The 23,909-nt window shown below is 41.9% G+C and overlaps 1 protein-coding gene across 2 annotated transcripts in view; it reads right to left on the reverse strand.

The window, feature by feature from the left end:
- Positions 1 to 482: 482 nt before the first annotated feature.
- Positions 483 to 23,909, reverse strand: part of WDR47 (WD repeat domain 47) — a 125,082-nt gene continuing 101,655 nt past the window's right edge. For both annotated transcript variants that reach the window (XM_029618230.1, XM_029618231.1), the window contains exons 11-15: positions 21,784 to 21,953; positions 16,490 to 16,660; positions 15,802 to 15,933; positions 11,531 to 11,749; positions 483 to 1,837 (exon numbers count right to left, since the gene is read on the reverse strand). In XM_029618230.1, the coding sequence (XP_029474090.1) occupies positions 1,695 to 1,837; positions 11,531 to 11,749; positions 15,802 to 15,933; positions 16,490 to 16,660; positions 21,784 to 21,953 (835 nt within the window). In that variant the 3' untranslated portion in view covers positions 483 to 1,694. The remainder of the gene's footprint in view (positions 1,838 to 11,530; positions 11,750 to 15,801; positions 15,934 to 16,489; positions 16,661 to 21,783; positions 21,954 to 23,909) is intronic.

The following is a 23,909-nucleotide window of genomic DNA, read 5'->3' on the forward strand; positions in this document are numbered from 1 at the left end:
GGACTTCGTGAGAGAAAATTTCAAACAACCAGCCGGTGTAGTCGACCCAGAGAGAGAGGATATGAGAGAGAATATCAAGAAAATTATTTATGACTATCCAGTCACAAATTCTATGTAAAAGAACCGTAAGGGCTCCTGAACCGCGATCCTAGTGGCAGCGCGGAAAAACGAAGACTGAAGAGAGACACCTGTGGCAGAGAATATCATGGCATGCTGGGCATGCTCAGTGCCCTCACAGGGCCAGTCAAAGTTTCTAGAAACTTTGAGAGAAAGTTTTTCCCGCACTAGGGCTCCGTCAGTGACGTCACCCATATGTGAGGACTAGCATCCTGCTTGTCCTGGGATAATTCTGTATTTTAGCACTAGTTAGCTTAAGGTTTCCACAAGGATATATATGTTGATGTGCTGTTTTAAGTAAAGGCTCCATACATATGAACATTATGTAAATAGTACACTGAGACAATTGAGAAAGACCATTATTGCTTGCACATATCAGAGGCCTTTATTGTGAATATAGCACAGTTACACTTCAATAATAACCTTATCACTTTTAAACAATAGTTACAAAAATGCTTAATACAGTGCACAGACAGTTTAGTAATTGGAACCAAAATTGAACTGCATGTTAAATAAATAAAATCATCTATTTTTTATTTGGGCTTTAAATTAAAGCTAAAAGGAACTGTACAGTATGAAAATATAACAATACATAAACATTAGAATCTACTAGTCAACTGAAATAAAACAATTTTGTATTACACAAAGTTTAAGTGCAAGAATTACAAAACCAAATAAACCTTTGCACTGGGAAGTCAGATTTCATCTTTCAGTTATCATGCAGACATAGCACTGTAAGCCATGATGGAGGCCATATTGTAAACATATCCTATTTCTCCTTACCCCAGAAAAACAATTTGCCAGGACCCTCACTATAACAGCTGGATGAGAGAGATGCAGCTGATTTGCTTTTCTACAATGAACTTTATGCAGAGGTATTGTGTTGCATTCTAAAATGAAATCTTCTAAAACCAACCGTTTTCCCCTTTGCATTTGGGCAACCTGTTAAAAATCATTTGCTATGAAGCAAAACCAGCAATATTTTCCCCAGTAAGCCTAAAAAGCTAAAAAAATATATACTTATTTAGACTAAAGAAACAAGGAAATGCTTAAAGATGTTTACGTTCAGTAAGATCAATCCTGATGAGTTTATTTTGGTTTTGTTTGTCTTTCTGGAGCCTCGACAAGGGATGCATAAAAGGAAAATATGAAATCAGCTTTTTTCTTATGTGCAACAAGCTATGTTACATAGAATATATTGTCTTGATTAAAAGGTATTCAGATTTTAAGTTCTGATAGAAAAAAAGCTTGTCATTGATGGGAAGGTCCAGGAATGTAATTAATACTAAACTGTAAACACATCACCCTTATCTTGAGTGCTGCACACTTACAACATAAGAAGAGCTCTTCCAATGGACTTTGGCAACAAGTCACAGCAGTATGAGTTCACACGGAAGACTAAAAGCACTGCAAAATAATACTAACACACCAAGATGTCCTAGCAAGATGTCTGTGATGGTCGCTTTCTCCTGCTAAGCTACTTTCCTGGTCAGTTGATGCTGTTGGAAATTCCCATCTGTTGCCATCTGTTAGTCTCATGTTCTCTGTGCTTTGCATAAGTTGCCTTTAATTACAATCTAGCTGTTATAAGTCCAGAGGGTGACAGTTCTATCTGCAGATGATGACAAGAAAGAAAGATCCTGCGTATGCCACCTACACTGAATCACTTTGTCCTTGTGCTCCCCTACTTCCATAATTGGAAGTGCTTTTGTAAGATTGCCTAGAAGAAAGGAGTTAAAATTAGTAACTTTTCTAAGAATGGATACACCACACATAGAGGTAAGGTACCATTTATTTTTCTTGTATCTGTGAACTCTAACAAATATCATAGCTCCATGCTGGTTAAAGTGAAGCAGACTGAATAGTCCAAAGATACAGTCAATGAATAAACACTTACAAAGCTTGATTTACAGTGCAGTCAGAAGGTATTCAGACGCCATCACTTTTTCCACATTTTACATTACAGCCTTATTCTAAAATGGATAATATGCAATCTTGTCCCTCCTTAATTTACACACAATACCCCACAATGACAAAGCAAAATCAGGTTTGTAGAAATTTGTGCAACTTAATTAAAAAAAACAAACCCTGAAATCACATTTACTTAAGTATTCAGACCCTTCACTCAGTACTTTTTGAGGCACCTTCTGCAGCGATTATAGCCTCAAGTCTTCTTGGGTATGACGGTACCATCTTGGCATACCTGGACTTGGGGATTGTTTTTCCCCTTCCTTCTCTGCAGATCCTCTCAAGCTCCAACAGGTTGGATGGGGAGTGCTGATACACTGTTCTTTTCATGGTCTCTCCAGAGATGTTCGATTGGGTTCAAGTCTGGGCTCTGGCAGGGCCACTCAAAGACACTCACAGACTTGTGCTGAAGCTACTCCTGCGTTCTCTTGGTTGTGTGCTTAGGGTTAATGACCTGTTGGAAGGTGAATCTTCACCCCATTCTGAGATCCAGAGCGCTCTGGAGCAGGCTTTTATCAAGGATCTCTCTGTACTTTGCTCCGATCGTCTTTTGCTCAATCCTGAATAGTCTCCCAGTTACTGCAGCTGAAAAACATCCTCATTGCATGATACTGCCACCACTATGCTTCACCGTAGGGATGCTAGGTGATGAGTGGTTCTGGTTTCCTCCAGACATGATGTTTGGCATTCAAGCCAAAAGGTTCAATCTGGTTTTCATGCTCTGAGAGTCCTTTAAATGCCTTTTGGCAGACTCCAATGGGCTGTCATATACTTTTTACTGAGGAGTGGCAACCATCTGGCCACTCTACCATAAAGGCCTGATTGGTGGAGTGCTGCAGAGATGGTTGTCCATCTGGAAGGTTCTCCCAACTCCATAGCAGAACTCTGGAGCTCTGTCAGAGTGACTATCGGGTTCTTGGTCACCTCCCTGACCACGGCCCTTCTCCCCCAATTGCTCAGTTTGGGCAGGCAGCCAGCTCCAGGAAGAGTCCTGGTGGTTCCAAACTTCTTCCATTTAAGAACAATGGAGGTCACTGTCTTCTTCAGGACCTTCAATGCTGCCACAATTTTTTGTATCCTTCCCCAGATCTATGCCTCAACACAATCCTGTCCCGGAGGTCTACAGATAATTCCTTCAACTTCATGGCTTTGATTTTTCTCTGATATGCACTGTCAACTGTGGGACCTTATATAGACAGGTGTGTGCCTTTCCAAATCATGTCCAATGAATTGAATTTACCTCAGGTGGTAAGCAAGTTGGAGAAACATCAAGGATGATCAATGGAAACAGGAAACACTCGAGCTCAACTTTGAGCGTCATAGCAAAGGGTCTGAATACTTATATAAATGTGATATTTCAGTTGGTTTTTTTTAATTTGCCCAAATTTGTACAAACCTAACTGATTTCACTTTGTCACTACAGGATATTGGGTGTAGATCGAGGAGGGAAAAATTCATATTATCCATTTTAGAATAAGGCTGTAACATAACAAAATGTGGAAAAAGTGAAGGGGGCTAAATACTTTCTGAATGCACTGTAGCTTATATGACATCCACAATGTACTCTGTGACCCACACTGTACATTTTGAAAAGCTACTACTACAGACAAATGTGACATAATAAAATTACTTAACATGCTTTTAATTTTTTTCTCCTAAACCAGTGGTTCCTAATCTGGGGTCTGTGGATCCCTAGGGGTTTGCAAGACCATCACAGAGGGTCCACTGGAAGGGAGGCAACCAAAATGTAACTGCTGAGAAATAAAGAGCAGGCCGACCTCACCTCTGAGGAGCTGTGCTCTAAGGCTGCTGCTGCCTGATCCCATACTGAAAAGAGGGGAGGAAAAGCACAGCTTAAAAGCCCAGACCAGCACAGAGTGGGCGAGGAACAATGTGGCTGTCTGTCACCACGAGGAGCCTGAAGCCATGCCTAGAGAAGGAGGGGAAACATGCTGCCACAAGTGCCTGCCAGAGTCACAGCTCCCCATGACCAGAGGTGGCAGGGGGAGAATCTTGGCGAGCATTTCAGGCCTCTGCTACATGTGCTCTGGCTGCCCTGACAGTGAGAAAGAAAAGCTGCACTGAGTGAGCAGCATGCTCATGATGAAGGGGAAGAGGACAAGAACCATAAGGGGACAGCATTCAGAGAGAAGTGGAGAGGGAGAAACAGGGAGAACAACAGGATGGGACTGAGGGGTTGGTAAGAGACAGAGGAACAGGGAAGGGACTACAGGTGAAGAGTACCAAGGAAGGGGGTTGCAGAAGAGAGGAAGCAACATGAGGGAGAGGACAGAAAGGAAGGAGCCATGAATTGGGGGGAAGCAAGGTAGGAAGGAAAATACTTGGGAAGGGGAGAGGGCAGGAATGTGAGCACTCAGAAAGGGGCCATGACTTAGTGGGATCAGTAAGTAGTTATAATTTCACTGTCCTAATTTCTTTGACATCTGTCTGCAAATTGATTGATACCTTTGCTACTTTTTGAGAGTTTAACATCTCTTAAATAAATTATTTAAAAAAAAAAAAAAAAAAAAAAGAGAGAGAAAAGGGCCATGGAGGGAAGCAGGACAAGAGAAAAAGAGGCCAGGGAGGGGTAGGGAACAGCACTCTTGAAGGAATGCAGGAGGTAGAGCACAGTTTTATGTAAGAAAACATTCTTTATTTAATAAGTTGTATACATTAATCAGTTTCCTGTGACGCATTTAAAAAATTAAAGAGAAGCATGTAGGAGTCTGTGAAATTATTGGAGGTTAAAATGGGGTCCATGCTTCCCAAAAGGTTGGGAAAAATTTAAACCCAAAAGAAAGGCTAGTGAAAGAAGTTTTATTTTTGGGATTTACTAAAAATTTAGGCAAGGGAAGAATAAAGCAAGGGATTCAGTCTGCTAGTCATCTGACATGTATATTATAGAATATGGAGAAATTACTACTTATTTGATAATTTAATTTCCTTTCGTAAGGTCAGGTCAGTCCCAACGAGTGGGTTATGTACCACTGCCAGCAGATGGAGACAGAGCAAAAGCTGACATCACGGCCATATAGTCCCGCCCCAACATGAGCCCACCAGTATTCTCTGGAAAAGCCAAACTGTGGACAAAACTGATTTTACTTGAACATTATTATCAACAGCCAACTATTCATGTTTCTCAACCAAAAGGAACACAGAGCTCAGCCAAAAGAAAGAACATATCTAGCCAACTAAGGGTTAGAGAAGCCATTTACCAGTTTTCAACAAAGAGCAGGAATCATACTCTGCATAGCTGGCCTGAAGAAAGGCTAACCACATATTCAAACATCGACAGCTGAGGGAAGGTCTGGGATTGACCTGCCCTTACCAGAGGAAAGGAAATTATCACGTAAGAAGTAATTTCTCCTTCCTCAGCGTTCGGGCAGATCAGTTCCAATGAATGGGATGTACCTAAGCTAATTTTGAAAAAGGCGGGAAATTGCCAGCGGTCCAGTCAATACCGCCTACACAAATGCAGTGTCCTTCCTAGCCCTTACATCCAAGTGGTAATATTTGGAAAAGATTATGAGCATGTACAGGACTAGGCTGGGTCTTTAAATGACCCATTCCAGCCCTTTAAAATTCTAGCGATCAGAGCAGTCTGCGCCACAACGGTGATTATAAGGAAAGTCCATAAGATATAATCTGACATATGAGACTGATCCTTAAGATTGACTATATACACAGCCCCTGAGGCAGCCCCAATGTGGGGGCGAAACTTGGCCTGAGTCGGGCTTGCTAGAAGGAAATACGTCTCAATAAAAAGTTTCTGATCGGACATTTTGGCTTCTAATCCACATTGTTGCCCATGTGAACATGTACAGGACCAGGCTGGGAACCTGGTCCCCTTTAAATCCCCTAGAGGGAGAATGTCTATGGGCGGGACCCTGCCTGGCAGGAGGTGCTTGGAGGGTGTGCCCAGTACAGTGGAGAATAAGTGGCTGAGGCAGCAGGGAGAGGATGGCTCAGTGGATCTGGGACTGGGAGCTCCAGACCTCTCTCTGGGAGAGGGTAGGCAGACTGCTGGGAAATGCCTAAGAGGTACTATGAAAGTGGGCAGACTTCTGGGAAGTGCCTTGTTAGCTGAGACTAGAGAAGAGTCTTAAGTGTTTGTACTTGTGTTTGCCATTCTAACCTTGTATTTCTGTGGCACTGTAAGTAAATGCACTGAAGTTATAGCAGAGTCTGAATGGTATTCCTCTGGCTGTATCCAAATCCTTGACTGCTTGAGTGCCACAATGACCATGTCACAAATTGGCAAATTTCAGCAGGCAACAACAAAAAGTTCTGCCCATGATACTAATACCGCCTGAGCCCTCATGGAATGCGGTCTAATTTGTTTCGGTAAGGCCACATAGGCCGCCGTAATAATTTTCTTAACCCAGCAGATGCTCCCTGGTTACCTCCACCATGGAGCACAAACAGGTGATCAGACTTTCAAATAGCCTTGGTCATCTCCAAATACCGCAGTAAATGACACTTCAAGTCCAAGGAATGCAAAAGGCAGTACTCTGCTTCATCTCTGTCCCTGTCCAAGGCAGGCAGAGAAATGGACTGATTCAAATGAAACTCCAAAACCACGTTGGGCAAAAAGGAAGGCACAGTCCAAAGTTGAACCGTACCCAGAGTCATGCAGAGAAAAGGCTCACGGCAGAAAAGAGCCTACAGCTCAGAGACCAGAAGCACCAAACAGATTGCTACCAGAAAATCTGTCTTCAAGGTAAGCAGCCACAAAGTTAAGAGTACACAGTGGTCGAAAAGTTGGACTTGTCAAAAACATGAGGATCAAGTTAAGGTCCCACAGAGGCACCAAAAGCTCCAACAGGGGTCAAAGATGCTTAACTCCCTGCAAGAAACGTGAGATGTCCGATGGGAAGACAAAGGTCCTCCATTGACTTTCCCCCATATCCCAAGCCAGGGCTGCAACCTGAACCTTCCAAGGTGTTAAGGGCCAAGCCCTTAAGCAAGCCGTCTTGTAAAAATTCCAAAATCAAAGGAATATCCACCTTGAGCGGTTGAGTACCTCGTTCAGAACACCAGGCCTCAAAAGACCTTCCATACTCTAAAATAGGCTAGAGGAGTAGAAAATTTCTGGGTCCGAAGAAGAGTGGAAATTACCGCATGTGTAAACCCCAACTTCAACAACCGAGCCCTTTCAATGGCCAAACCAAAACAGAATTGATCTGGATCCTCATGCAGAACTGGCTCCTGACGTAACAGATCCGTCCAAGATGGTAGCCTGAGAGGACTGCCTACCAGAAGTCTCTAGAGATCAGCGTGCCACAGCCTGCGAGCCCAAAGGACAGTGATAGTTTGACTTGCAATCTTCTGGACCAGCCTGCCTATCAGAGGCCAGGGCAGAACCGCATACAAAAAGGGTGCCGCGTGGTCACTCCTGAACAAGAGCGTCACTGCCCATCACTTTTGGGTCCCACCTGCGACTGAAGAAGCATAGAACCTTTGTGTTGTTGAAGGTTGCCAACAGGTTTAGATCTGGCAGGCCACAGAAGTACACCAGGAGCTGAAAAACCTCATCCACCAATTCCCATTCTCCTGGGTCCAAGCTTCTCCTGCTGAGGAAATCGGTTCCAATATTGTCCTTTCTGGTAATGTGAAAGGCGGATATGCTGCTCTGCCCACACCATGAGTGTATCGATCTCCTCTGACATCTGCTGACTCTTGGTTCCATTCTGCTGATTGATGTAAGCCACTGAAATCACATTGTCTGACATTATCCGGACCACTTGAGCCTCTAGCTGCTTGGCAAACTGCAGGCACGCTAACCTAACCGCCTGTGCATCCAATCTGTTGATGTTCCACTGCTGCTCTGCTGCATTCCAGCCCCACTAACTCCTGTGAGCCCCCCAGCCCCAGAGGCTTGCATCTGTCGTAAGCACCAACCAATCTGGTGTCATCAGGGAAACTCCCTTCCTGAGATGATATGCCTGTAACCACCAGTCCAACTGGTACCTCACCTCTAATGGAAGGAGCAGCCTCACCGCATAGTTCTGCGACTGTGCCTTGAAGAAGGCGCATATGAGCCCAGCCCTCGCCCAGGGAAAAACTTCCAATGTGGCAGCCATCAATCCCAGGGCCTGCAGATAAGACCACACGGTCAGACAAACAGAGTTCCACAGGGATCAAACTCGCATTATCAAAGTGCGGCTCTGAGACTCCGGCATGCTGCCTGCCTTGTATTGCACCAAACCCCAAGATACACCAGGGTCTGAGATGGCCACAAATTCCTCTTGGCCAGATTCACCACCTAACCTAGTTCCTGTAATAAGGTGGTGATTCTAGAAGTGCAAATACTCTTTCATGTCCTTGGCTCAAATCAACCAGTCATCCAAATAGAGTTGAACTAGAATGCCCTCCTTGTGGAGGGCCACTGCTACCACCACCATGACTTTGGAAAAGGTCCTGGGCACTGTGGCTAGACTGAAAGGCAAAGCCTGAAACTGGTAATAATGTTCCAGAATAGCAAACCGGAGGAACCGCTGATGTTCCTAATGGATGGGCACATGTAGATACCCCTCTGTCAGATCTAGAGACGTGAGGTACTCCCCTGCTTATACTGCCATTATGACAGAGCGCACAGTTTCCATCCTGAAATGCAAGACTCGTAAATGTTGGTTGATGCCCTTGAGATCCAGTATAGGCTGAAATGACTCTTCCTTTTTGGGCACAGCAAAATAAATGGAATAGCGGCCCGTATTTCATTGCGATTTGGGAATGGGAATCATTGCATTCAGGTTCAACTGCCTTTGTAACATTGCTTCCACGTGTACCCTCTTCTGAGGGGATTTGCAAGGAGAGACCATAAAAACATACGGAGGAATGCGATAAAATTCAAGAGCTTATGCGTCCCAAACCACTTCAAGAACCCATTGATCCGAAGTAATCTGGACCTACCTGTGATAAAAATGGGATAAGCGACCAACTATCTTCTGCACCATCAGGTGAGCCCGCAAACCTTCACTGGGAAGATCAAGGGGCTCCACGTCTGGAGCTTGCATCCTTTCGAGGACCTTGGGGATGAAAGGACTGAGACCTGCAGAAGAAATGGGACTTCTGGGAAGAACCTCCCCTATAAGGCCGAAAATGCCTGTAACCTCATGTGGCCACCCGCCTGAAAAGACCGGGCAACAGGTTTCTTATCATCTGGCAAACAAAAGACCTGGATCTCTACCCATTTACTTGCCAGATTTTCTAATTCACTGCAAACAAAAGCTAGTCCTTGAAGGGCAGCTTGATTTATTTATTTATTTGTTTGTTTTTTTTTGTATACCGACATTCAGTCATATCAGTCACATCGGTTCACATACAACAAAAAAGATAAACAGTTACAATGTGAAGAACATAAAAATAATTGTGTTACATAGAATAATAGAGAGAATTATAGTGGAGAGGAAAAAGAATAAGTAAAGTAAAAATTAATTATAATATATATTATAATATATAATTATAATAACTATATTGGAAAAGCTTTTAGGAATAGTAAAGTTTTTAAATTCTTTTTGAAGGTTTGAGTAGAAGTTTCCAGTCTTAATTCAATAGGAAGTGAATTCCACAATGTTGGACCAGCAATTGAGAACGCACGTTGTTTTGTTGAGTTAAGACGGGATCTCTTCGTAGGTGGTATTTCAAGAAGACCAGTGTTAGAGACTGGCCTTTCAAATAGTATCTGCTGACCAGTTGTACAGCCACAGCTACCACCTGGCCACAATAACCAAAGCAGCTCCTTTGGTGGTTGTGCGAATCAAGTCACTGCCTGTATCAGCTAAGAAGGTGACCCCCAGTTCTATCATAGGTCCAAGATCGGAATGGCGCTAGCAGAATCTTAACAAAGTTGCAAGGTAGCCCAAGTTACCAAAGTGCAACAAGAAAACAATTTGTAAGTTCATCATCACTGCCTCAAAGGCTTGCTTTAGGATAGCCTCAATTCTTCTGTCCTGAGCATCCTTCAATGCTGCACCTCCCTCTACCAGGATGGTGGTATGTTTTCTGACACCAAGGCATCCAGAGCAACTACAGATTCAAGGGATATAAACCCGCCAAAATACATTCTCTCTTAAAGGATGCCTCTGGCACACTCCATTCCAGATCAATCAACTTCTGAATTTCCTCCAGGAGGGGAAAGAAACAGGAAGCCTTGCGTAGGGTGACTAAAATAGGATCCTTCTACTGCATCCCCAAGGGATCAGACCCAGTCACTCAGAGGGTCTTCAAGGTCTGAGAGATCAAGCTTGACAACTCATCTCTATGAAAGAAACAGTGAAGAGGACTATAAGGCTCCAAATCTGGGGGAATCTCTCCTTCCTTACCAGGAGAACCACCATCATCATCAGTATCCTCTTGAGCCACCTGCATTCGAGCTTTTTCAGACCACGCTGTACCACAATGCTTGATCATGGAGACGGGCAGAGAAGCACTCTGAGCGCACAGGCCTTCATTAGCAGGCACTGCCGACTCAGAAGAGCGCCCTTGTAGAAATGTCTGCAATCCCTGGAAGAATTCCTCCCAGGAAAAGAACGGGTCTATTCCAGGCCCTAAATGCCCGAAGTTGACATCCTGAGAGTGAGTATCTCTTGATGACTCAGTCCATGGATTGACCAAGGCAGTGGACTCCCCAGTCGTAACATTCTCGGACTCACTCCCCGCAGACCGAGGAGATGGACCATTGTCGGCAAAATCAGAAGGCGATAAATCTCCCTGAGCATCCAGGCAGCGCTGACACAGGCTTAGACAGCTCCGGCTGAATGGCTCTGATGTGGCATACAGCACAAATAGATAAGCACTTAGGCTTCTTTGTTGGAGCACCATGATTTTAAGAGTGCAGATTGGTAAAGCTCGCACCTATATTATGCACACATAAAACCCGCACCCAAAATGGACAAACATACATATGCACCCAAGTATATGTGCTTAGGCCACACGCCTAAATAGGTGCCCATACTGATTCCCCAATGCCGACACCAAAAAAAGTTGAAGTTGGGAACACAACTGGATGAGCAGGTGCGCACTGCATACTGCTCTATACAGTAAAATGGATTGTGAACGCCTACCGCTTCATTGACGCGCTTTGGATGCCGCTTGGATTTGCGTCTAATTTGAATACTGAATCAAGCGGTATGTGAACCAAAATATGTGCGTGGCAAACGAGCGGGCGCCCGGCACTGCCGCACTGTTTCTTACGCATCCTTACTGTATTGGCCCGAGTGATATGTCACCAGAAGTTGGTCTGAAACTTGTATACAGTAATACCTAAGTGCTATCCACTTTTTTTTTTTAATATATATATATATGTCTTTTAACATAGCTTGATGCCAAACTATATACTATAATATATTTTTTCACTTTAGATATCCCACATCTGTAAATCATATGTATTTTCCTGCACATATATTGTACCTTAAATATACTTTAGAATCAGAAGGATTACCTTGCAAATCTGTCACCTTAATTTTCATATCATATGATCCTGTTAGCAAATAGTGAGCCCCAGGAGAGAAGCGAACAGAGCGCACATCACTAGAATGAGGATGGTAAATCTGCACCATTCGTCCTCCTCGAATGTCATACAACATACAGCTAGAATCCTCCTGTCCTGTTGCTAGCAGACGACCACTGGGATCAACAGCTACTGAGGCTACTGCACTGCCTATAAAACAGCAGACAGACCATTATCAATTATATCAAATCAAGTTTGTGTTTCAGTTCAGAGCTTTTATATTTTCTAATCTATGGTTGTACACATTCTTCTTGTTCAGGCTTAGAAAAAGGAATTTTCAGAATAGTGAAGTAAAGAAATAGGATACAGCCATATGTATTAATACATCAAAATAAAATATTTTATAGTATGACAGAGCATATAAAAAATGTTAATGTTTGAATAGCTTTCAATTTCCATGGTTAGGCAGCAATTCTCTTAATTTTAAATATATTTATGGGAGGAATTTTTCTGGCTTTCATTTCGTTATATCTAGGATTTCTTTATTTTTGTTATTTGGACCATTCAGATATAATGACATGAAAGACAAAAAGAATCCTGGACTCCAGGCACAGTTATTTGTTCAAGAGCATAAGTAAAGCCATATACTAACTCATTATACAAAAGTATCAAAAAATTATTTATTGAAATGTCAAACCATAATAGAAATGAATAATCAAGATAACTTAAGTACAAAGATCAAACTAAATATGCATTAAACCACAAAAATCATCTAAACACTCAAACACATGAAAATCATATATCTATACTAATTAGAGGGAGAAGGAATAACTTAGTGGTTAGAGCAGTGGGCTATGAACCAGGAGACCAGGGTTCAAGTCCTGCTGTTGCTCCTTGTGACCTTTTGACCTCCATTGCATCAGGAAAAAAAAATAGATTGTAAGCCCTCTGGGGATAGGGAAATACCTACAGTACCTGAATGTAAACTGATGTTGGTATATAAAAATAATTAACTAATTAAATGGAGGCCCTAAAAACAAAATTTTTTATGTATATATACATAGGATAAAAAACACACTATCAACAAAAATATGCAAATGAAATAAAAAATTCAAGAAAGTAAAAGAAAAACAAAGAATCTTTTTGAAAAAGAAAGTTTAAAAAAAAAAGGTAAAAAAGTACTGAATAACGAATCTTCAATGATACTTCTTCATCAGTTCTCCAGATAGCCTATGGATATCATCAAGATACAACACTGATAGAAATGAAAATAGACACTTCAAGGTAAACAAACATGTTTCGCCCATAAGGACTTCATCAGAAGTATCAATCAAGTTGTTCAAGAATAACTCAGCATTCAAATAAAATATATATCAACGTCCCCCACCAGCATCTTCACAACCAGGGAACATCCATAGTTCACTGCATTGAGACAAACACTGCCACACCAGATAGCACACCGGCACAGTGAGACAAACAAAACATCCATCAGCTCGCAAACAGTTCTTTTGTTAACAGATTTCACAGTTATTGTGATGGTTAGACTCCGTGATCCTTCATTCGATTTTTGGATTGCTATATTAATTGATTACCGTATGTATCCATAATCTATGTTAACATTTCATGATGTTAGTCTCACAGACACAAGCACAGCTGTGCAAGTGCTATGGAGGTGGATCAGAATAAGAGATCCCTTCTGTGTTTGTACCAGAGCACTTATTTAGGTATTTAATTCATTTTAAACATGGGTGACATGGCCTTTGTAATACTGCAAGCTTCAAGTGCTATCATGGTACTGCATCAATTTGTTCCATTGTATCTCTTTACATAGTAACATAGTAGATGATAGCAGAAAAGGACTAATTGGCCACCCAGTCTACCCAGCTGGTTATATTTATACTATACTTGCTAAAGATATATGTTTTCCATAGCAGGTCCCAAGCTGTGGAACTCACTCCCGGCTTGATCATCTGCGGATATTATTCCTTTCCTTAACTAAATCAGTTTTGCTATCTCTTCTCTCCTTGGTCCTGTACTATGCTAGGTAGATTTGCAAACAAGTTTCCAGACTTTACCCAATCTCTAGACCCTGTTCTCTATAACTGTTCCATGCATACTTAAATTATGTCCCAGAACTGGTTTCCACCACCTCTACTACTTTCTTGACATCTGAGATTTTGAATTATAAATCAAGTCCAAAAGTCAGGACTCTGAGTGGTCAGTTTTTGAGAACAAGTTAAATGACATCACATGATTACCACAAATTGTACAATGTGACCTGCCAGAAACCCACTTGTATATACATTTATACATTTTCTTTCAAATAGTATTTGGTGATTTCATAAAGGGAAAGAAATGGAACAAGGAGTAGCCCTTCTTGCTGAGCCAGTTCCTGCATTTGCCTCATCTGCTGCTGCACCACAACTGCAAACAAATGACAGCTACAACTATAGGCCCTAAAACTTCCAAATTTTCATTTTAGAAATACTAAAGGAAATGCAGGGCATAACTGAATGGAGTAGATGGCAAAATGTAATCCTGGATAACATTTCTTTTGCAGAGATTTTCTAGTGGCCCTTTCAAGTATTAATTAACATGAAAAAATGAAAATATTTTGAACTGGCTACTACTTGTCACTTCTATGGTGTTATTTATTTATTTAGACGTTTTATATACCGTCACTCCAAAAGAAGATCATAATGGTTTACAAAATCAGTATCCATATTCACAGTCAATGATCACATACTGTGTGTCAACATTCACCTTCTAGTTCAACTCCTTAGCGCATACTTATTCTATTGCATAATCATAATTATTCTAGGATATCACAGTAGCAACTATATAATCTAGTTCATGTTCACACTTTTTCTTGGTCGACATAACAGTAAACGCAAGTTCTAATTCTACTAATAATAAACTTTACATCATTTATTGCTTATTGCTTGCTCCGCTAACATTATCTCTGGTACTGACATTGCATTTATCTGCATACTGGTATTTTACATTAAATCGTATGCATTTCTAAAGAGCCATGTTTTCAGTTCACACTTGAAACTCTGTTTCTGTTATCTGACGTATTGACTGTGGGAGTGAGTGCCACAGCTTGGGGCCTTGTATGTATGGAAAACATTCGGTCTCTTAAGTACGTTAGGTGTGTGTTCAGAGTGGAAAGTACCATCAGAAGTCCTGTTGAATTGTCACTCCTAAAAAACATGGGTTAATATTGTTGATGATATTGAAAGTTAGAGATAATACTTTATAATGAATTCTAGATTGCTCTGCACTGGCTTCCTGTACAATCAGCGAGGGGGTGATGTGTTCAGATTTCCTTGTCCCTAGTAAGAGTCTTGCAGAGGCATTTTGCAGTAACTGTAGTGGTTTTAGTAGACTTGCAGGGAGGCCTAGTAAAAGGGAGTTGCAGTAGTCTAAGTATGAAAATATTAATGTTTGTAAAACAGTGCGGAAGTCCTATATTGTTAACAGAGGTTTTAGTCAATGTAGTATTCTCAGCTTGGATTATCCTGTTTTGATTAATTTGCTTTGGCGGTTTGAGGTTATTTGACATATACAGCACTGTACAAAAAAAAAAAAAAACACAAACAGTCCCTGCTACCTAGAGCTTAAAATCTAATCAAAACATATAGGACAACAGAGACTTTGAAACATGGATTTAAATTTATATACAAAATGGTTAAAACCAAAAAGACTGCAAGCAGGATAAGCAGGGGTTAAGAATTAAAACCAGCCTCTGGAAGATCGATTTTTAGACTAGATTTGAATAAGGTCAGAGAGGGAGTATGATTCATCAACTCAGAAAGTCTGTTCCAAGCATACAGTGCAGCAAGGTAGGAAGCACAGAGTCAGAAGAGAGAAGGGCACAAATAGGAGTGACTTGCTTGATGAGCAGAGTTCATAAGGAAGGGCAGAGTGAAGGTGAGTAAGAGGAGTTTGAACTGTATGCGGAAATGGATAGAAAGCCAATGCAGTGACTTGAGAAGAGGGGTTTTCTGGGTATAATGGCTTTGGTGAAGTCACAGAGATGAATTTTGGGAATTTTGGATATATTATAGTGGAGAGACTTGACTTACATAGATAGCTTCCAGATAGATTAAAAGAAAAAATATCATCCTTTTGGAATTTGGTGACATGAAGAAAGGCATTAAAATCAATATCAGTCACAAAAGAACATACAAACTTCAGTTTTCAGTCTAGAATTCATGCCAGAAAATCAGCTTTTATACATAGTTAGAAAATACTCCTACCAGTTCCATGAAACATTGTTCCCACAACACGAACACAACTTGGCACGCGCAGATCCCAGAATCTAACAGTCTTGTCTTGTGAACCAGAGGCAATCATCCATCCACTCCACGTATACAATGCTAATATGTGACCTGAATGGAAAAGTATGTTATTGTAATACAAGTATTACAATTTGTCAAAATAAATACACATACAAGTCAGTTACGCACACAGGCTGATCTGCTAAGACAAAGGCTGGGCATGCTGTTAACAGTCTGCATAAAAAAATACATTTCTTTTAAATCAGGAGTGGGCAAACTGTTTTTAGCCCATAGATGTCACATCCACTCCTGTAGACTGTTAAAAATTATGTCGCTCCTGCAGGCCTGCAAGCAAATGCTGTCACAGACCAGACGATGCCCATGGGCTTAGTTTTCTTACCTCTGTTTTAAATGCCCTCAAAAAGGCCATTCATAGCAGCCTCTGGAGATTTGTGTAACAATGTAAAATGCAGATCAAATATAATTGAGATAAAAAGAATAAATTCAGAATGAAAAAGGGAGAAATACTGATGGCATCTGTTAAGGTCCTCTATAATTTTGTGACTGTTCTGCTTGGGAAGGGAAATGCGTTCTTTGAAGTAATGTGGCTTGACATTGACCAGATAGAAAAAGGTAAATTTCCTACCCATGACTGATAGTTACTCACCAGTGTGACCACTCAGCGCATGCAGGCCTTGTCCTCGCTGACAGTCAGTTGTGTAGATATTACAGTCACCTGCTCCTGCACTTATTAAAATTGCTCCACCACTTTCTGGACCTTCCATAAAAGCAAGATCTCTGATTGTACCATCATGCATACTGAACTCCAAATCTGGGCCTGTAAAGATTGAAACCAGACTGGAAAATTACATTTGTTTAATGCTAACTTTTCTGACACTTTCAGTTGAAATAAATGAACATCCATTGTAAGAGTCAGCTTTCTAGCATATGATCATTAACTGGAACTTTTTAAAAAGAAAGAAAAAAGGCAACAGCAGCCTGGCAGCAAATAAAGATGTCCCTTTTAGGTACTGGGCATCTCAAGAACATAATTTGCTCCATCTGGGAGAAAACTCTTAATATATCTGGCCTCATAATAATAAATGTTTAACAGTTTAGTGCTTATGCCTTCTCTGATCAGTATAATGGAGTGTTGTCAGTGTACACAGCATCATACAAGTTAAAACTTAAAGTTACATGTTCCTTATCCTAGACATTTTTGTGCAGGGTAAGATTAACTGACTTGAAAAATAATGTAATCAACAATGAAGGCGAGACTCAAACCTGAGCCTTTTGTTTTCACAGCTTTGTACTTTACCAGCCCCAGCATCCCTTCTGCTATGACCTGCCACTATCATCACCAATTAACCATAAATGCAAATTTGAAAAGCCTTATGCGTACCAAAACCAGGAGATTCACGCACAAGTCGAGCCAGCGCACACTGAGCGGATTTTTAAAGCCGCCCCTGTATGCGCATATCTCCAGCTACGCGTATTGGGGAAGGCCAAGAGATGTGTACGGAAATACATACGTGCACAGGCGCACACCAGGGCCCCCTGCCGCTTACATTTACTACTGCTATGGATGGCATGTCATTTTAAATAAAATATTTTAGGCTAGTCAGCAGGGTTTTAAGGGTTGGTGCTAACAGGGGGAAAGGGAGGCTATTAAAATAAGGGGGTTGGGAAGTCTTATCCCTTGCCTGGGAGAACTGGGAATGAACTGGTGAAACTGGTAATGGCAGGGATAAGAACATAAGAACATGCCATACTGGGTCAGACCAAGAGTCCATTAAGCCCAGCATCCTGTTTCCGACAGAGGCCAAACCAGGCCACAAGAACCTGGCAAGTACCCTTTTAAAATCCCCCCACTTATGCGGTAGAAACAGGATTTGTGCGTACACTTAAAATTGCGTGCACATGTGCGCGTGTTCAGCCTATTTCATAACATGCGATCATATACGCGCATATGTTATAAAATAGCCATGTTCATGGGGGCCAGCCAGCAAACATGTGCACACACGCACCTGTTTAAAAGTTCTATTTATTTATTTATTTAAAAGCTTTTCTTGTCCTGCCCTTCCTTCGTTCAGGGCAGGGTATAATAAAATACATACAGTAAACAATAAAATTACATGACAATAAAAATAAAAATCTGTAAAAATTAATTCATTAAGTCATATTACAGAAACAAATCAGGTAAGCCCATAAATCAATAACTTTGCTATGCAAAGAACCCTGGGAGGAACCAGGGAGGACTGCATGAATATCACTTGAAGGGATGCCAGAGGGCTATAGATGGTTGGTTAAATTTGGGAATGCTTTTTTGAAAAGATGGGTCCTTAGCACTTTTTTAGAAGAAGTTTCTATCCCAAAGCCATCTTACTTCTTTTGGTAAGCTGTTCCATAAGAGTGGACCTGCTGAAACGAAGGCACGCTCTCGTTTCATCGAGATGGGTTCGTTTTGGGGAGAGAACATCGAGAAACATTTGACTAGCTGATCTAAAGGAACACGAAGGGGTCTGGATCTTTAGTATAGAGGAAATCCAAGAGGAATGGATGTTATGAATAGTGGAATGTATGATCATGGTGAGTTTGTATTGTATACGGTAAGATACTGGAAGCCAGTGTAATGATTCAAGAACAGGAGTAATATGAACATGGATAGGAGTACTGATAAAGTCTGGCTGTGGTGTTCTGTATAATTTGTAAAGGATGAATGGCGTATGTTGGAAGACCTGGTAGAAGGGAATTACAATAATCTATGCTGGAGAATAAAAGTGATTGTAAAACAGAACAAAAATCGGAATGTTCAAGAAGAGGTTTAAGGTGACGGAGTAGCCGTAGTTTGTGAAATGATGATTGGGTGACAGTTCTTTTATGGTTACTGTCATAATGAGGATCAAAACCATGGTTTAGCAGAGGACATTAGTTCTATATGTGATACAATCAGGAGAGGAGTAAATTAACATTTTCAACAACTTTTTGCCAACAATTTATGAGAGCTTTTTGTTCCCAAGCAAAATGATTAAAATGGAAAACAAATTATCTCATTGTAGCTAATTTTCTGTTACACCATACTAACTGATAACACTAAGACAACACTTCAGGAAGAAAAGGCTTCAACATTTAGGAATATTTTGGGGAAAACATGTATTAAAAACTACAAACTCCAAGCAGCCATGAGGTATTTGATTCTTCTATATTTGCTAATATTATATAAAACATACTAACATCTAAGATACCTAAAGCAATGGAAAAGTCATCTGAAACCTCTAGTGCTATCAATTAGAGCAGATACTGTATAATAATAATTCTTATACATTCCATTTCAATAGCCACACTTCCCCCTCCTTCATGCCACCGTTTCCAAAATCTTTACCTTTTTCAGATTGTTTGCTTACCTGTAATAGGTGTTCTCCATAGACAGCAGGATAAATCAACCACACAAATGGGTGATGTCATCAGATGGCACCCTTGAAATCATTCTCACAAGGTCATACATGTCATTGGCCAAAATTGCTAGGGTTGATTTCAAGCAAGTTGTTTCTGTGCTCAGTGATGGATTTAGCATTTTGATGCCTCTAGGCACTGTTGGTGCTGATGCTTCTTGCCCCCCACCCCAGACAAGGGACAATAGAGCAGAAGGTAGAAGGGCACAGGTTTTTTTGCTCTGCTCTATCTGCTTCAGGCTTACCTCTTCCCCTTATGTCCCAAAATAACAAGAGAGGTGGGAGGTGGGATTAGGGAGCAGAGTGGCCTTTTCTTTGCTCCCTGCTGTGGCCTCTCCCTTTTCTTCCTGTTCCCTGTAGAGACCAGGAGGGGAGGGGATGGAATAGGGAATACAACAGTTTGTATTTCTCTGTCTCTTCCAGCCTCATCCCTCCCCTCCAGTTCTCTGCATGGGGTGGACTGCAGCAGGAAGCAGAAGGCTGTTTTCTGATGAGTGAGATTCAGCCCCCCCCCCCCCCAGTTTTTTGCCACCCCCTAGGCACAGGCCTTAGTGTGCCTATTGGGAAATCCAGGCCTGTCTGTGCTATCTGGGAGCTGCTGAATCTACTGCAGTGCCCATGCAACATAACTTCCACAAATAAAGGCCTGTAGGGCCATTGAATCCTATTTAAGAATTGATTCTTTTTTTCTGTCTAGGGGATCCTACAATGCTGACTCCACTTCTAGAGGAATCATAATTTTAAGTGTAACTGCCATAACCTGGGCCTTGGCACTGTGGGATTCTAAGAAAACCATTCCTTTCCACCAGCAGCAAGGGGTAGATTTAACTTTATATTCTACCCCCTTTAGTCCCACTTGCAGGGGGACTAAATCAGGTAAGCCCATAAATCAATAACTTTGCTACGCAAAGAACCCTGGGAGGAACCTGGGAGGACTGCATGAATATCGCTAGAAGGGATGCCATGTGCCTCAGGTGCTGTACAAAGAAAACAATTTTGGTGGCTTTTTGATGCCCTGGAGAATAGGGTTCCCTTTAGCTAGATCTTTAGGGGTGGTATTTGATATCCCTAAAGCTGGCAACACACTGGAAATGAGAGCAGCTAGCTCCTCTTTCTGCAACAAGCAAACTATGATGGGGTCATCCTCTTCTGAAGAGAAGATTCCCCTCCTGTGAGCCCTCAGGAGACCTCTTGGCTGACTCGTCCCTGGAGTCCTGGGTGACTGTATGGACCAAGTGGGTTGACTCAGATCCTTTCATTGGCCACTTGGTAGTTGCGCCTATGGGGCAGAAGCTTCATCCTGGTGATTCATATATATTCTAGGCTGTGAGGATCTTTGCATGTCATGCCTTATGCATTGCCATGATAAAGTCTGGTGAAAAGTCTCTCTTCTAGTGTTCTATATGGACCCTCTTGAGAGGATAGGCCCCTTGAGATGGGCGATCTTGCACTGGGGCTGCCTTCTGTTTTCCCTTCAAATGGAGGAGGAAGAGGGTTCAGCTCCCCTGACAGCCCAGGGGTACTTTCCAATCATGATAGTTGTCTAGCTTCAATCAGAACTGCTCCCGATTGCTCTTTCCTTGGATGTTGAGCTGTATTGCCCATCTCGTCCTGAGGATCTCTGCTCGGCTCCCCCTCACACCCAGGGCAGAATGAGCCAGCTAATCTTTGGGACCAGCTTGGCCCCACAAACAGAACATTTCTGGTCTCTATGCATGGTCACGGGCCCCGAAAAATGCCGCAGTGGTGAGAGACTATGCCCTTCTCCTGTGGCAAACCAACGGCAGTGTGGTTACATCTCACCGCTGGGGCTGCTGCTGCTGGCTGGTCCTGCAGTCCCGGCTTCCTCCAGATTCTGTTCTTACCTCTTGAGGGTTTTGTTTTTTTAAATTTTCTGCACCTCTAAGAAAAGCACTGAACTGAGAGAGGAGGGGCAAGAAGGAGTACAGAGAGAGAGAGAGTGGTCCTGCTAGCCCTTTTCTTTTTTTCTTAAAAGGGCTTCACTCCTTGGTTCCCCTTGAAACCTAGGAACTGTGATAATCCCATGGGGCTCAAATCAGGGTTAAACCTGGGAGAAATGCTCCCATTGGGAAAAGAAAACCCTAAAGGTTGTTGTCCCAGGAGCAACAAGAGTTCGGCCAAGCCAAACCCATGCTCTGGGAGCTGTCGTCCTCACATGTCCACGGTTGCCAGAGACTACTGGCAATGGCCTCAGTCCACACCTTCCTTATTCCTTAGTGTGTCCTCTGAAACAGTTAGCTGTGCAGGGGGAAATCCCATACATAATGGCTGGTCTAGCAGGAAGAAAAGAAATTACCCAGTGATGCCATACACACCTGTGGTCATGTCTGGACCTCTGTTCTCTAGATCAGAAAGCTCATGTACAGCCTCTTTGGAAGCGTCTTATGCTGGTCCAGTAAAAGCTATCACAGCTTATAAATAGTTCAGTTTACAGCTACTGGAACTCTCTTTTTCATTAAAAAAAAAAACCCAAAACTGTAAGCATTACCTGTTGCATTGCACGTCTCCGCATTAAAAGGAAGCACCTTCACATATTTGTCATTGGAACCAGTAGCCAGCAACTGGCCACAGGGGCTCCATGCAACACAATAAATGGATCCTTTATGATGTTTGTTCCTCTTGAAACGTACTACTGGCTGTTTCGGGGAGTCATAGACACTGCAAACACACACAGAAAAAGTTTTACTTCACATGCAGGATATGTTTTCTTTCCAGTTTATATTTTCATGAAAATGTTTGATTGAAATCTAGATAATATTATATCATATCTAAGTATAAACCAGTTGCAAACATACTTTTATCCCTTTCACATGATACACATGAGTTTGAACAAGAAGTTCTGATATCTTGGAGGTCTGTTAAATAGTTTGTGAAAATGCTCATATATAAAACAGCAAAGAGACAATAACCACTTTTTTCTTTTGTACCATCTACAATACAAGGAAAGGATAGGGAATAGAAGAATCTAAGATGTTAATTTTCAAAGGGTTTAGGCTCCTAATTTGGCCCTTTTGCATATTTACAACAGATGAGTGCCTATGTTTAAGATCCCAATTTGATTTTTCACCTAAATTTAGGGTCCCCAAAAGTGAATGGCTATGGGAGCAGAGTTAGGGCGGGGAAATAAAGTTAGGGGCTTAGTACTGATTCAGAACTAGATAAATAAATAAATAAATAGTAGTCCTAAATTTATGTGACTTTTCAGTTGAAAACTCAGTTCCCCAAGTTAGGCTTAAAATAGATACCAAACTTAGGGGCATACATTTAAGAGCTCTGCTTTTTTTGAATATCAGCTTCTAAGAGTTGAAGAAGCTGTACCAGTACTGATACACAATTCTAACAAGATGAATCTTGGTTTGCTACCATTTAACTCTCAGAATACTAAAAAGTGGAACAAAGTAATACAATATGGTTTGAAAACTGCTGGGCCAAAATATAAGAAGTTTATCCCTGTTCCTTTGAGTTCCTAGCTCAATCAGAAATCAGCTTCCACTGGGTTACAACACCAAAAGCCTTCATTCGTAACTATGTGGAAAACTTTTCCCTTTTGATACCTCCTCTCAACTCACTTGGCCCCCATCACTGCAGCGATAGTCTTCAGCTTGGGACTATGCACCAAGGCACCTTCCAGAATCCTACCATCATGAGTTCTAAATGCAGCCACTAGGTGTCACTATTGCACAATGACAGGGAATCATTCCCTTCTCTGAAAACTGTTAAATGTTGCATCCCCAGGCCTAGCCCACCCAGAGATCAGAAGACCTGACTCAGGAATTTACACCAGGTTCTCAACATGGCAGTGTGCAGCACTGCCACCAAGCCAACAGGTCAGCCTCATTTGAAAATCATTGATAAGCACTACAAAATATATTACAATACTATACTTAAATTTCAACATTACATCATTACAGTGCAATGGGAAAAGGCATGCTTGACATACATCCTAAAGCTGTTCAGTATGTGCTAAAAAACAGTACAGCGCAGTTGCTTACCTGAAACAGGTGTTTTCCTAGGACAGCAGGATGTTCGTCCTCACATGTGGGTGACATCGTCCAATGGAGCTCGGCACAGAAAACTTGTGTCAAAGTTTCTAGAAGCTTTGACCAGCACACTGAGCATGCCCAGCATGCTGCTATCCGCGCGTCCATGCGAGGTCCCCCTTCAGTCTTGTAACAGAGAGAAAAATACAAATGAAAAAATAAAACAAACCGGAATGAGAACCCAACTCTATGGGGAGGCGGGAGGGATTCCTGAGGACTAACATCCTGCTATCCTAGGAGAACATCTGTTACAGGTAAGCAACTGCGCTTTCTCCTAGGACAAGCAGGATGGTAGTTCTCACATGTGGATGAGTACCAAGCTCCAGACTGTTCTCATCTACAGGAGAGACCAACAGCAACCAAATAAGGTGCCAACGGGCACAACAACTGAGAGCTGTTGGTCGACCAAGGACTGTCTGGTTCCCAAAGAGGCACGAACAGGAGAGTTGGGTTCATGTCTGGAACGGGTTGTGCAGGATGTAGTGACTGAAAGAACTGTCTTAACACCTGTCCTTGTCCAGGCAATAATGAGCCACAAACGTGTGACGAGAGCTCCAGGTTGCGGCTCGACAGA

Source organism: Rhinatrema bivittatum, chromosome 10, assembly GCF_901001135.1.
Source record: "Rhinatrema bivittatum chromosome 10, aRhiBiv1.1, whole genome shotgun sequence".
NCBI lineage: Eukaryota > Metazoa > Chordata > Amphibia > Gymnophiona > Rhinatrematidae > Rhinatrema > Rhinatrema bivittatum.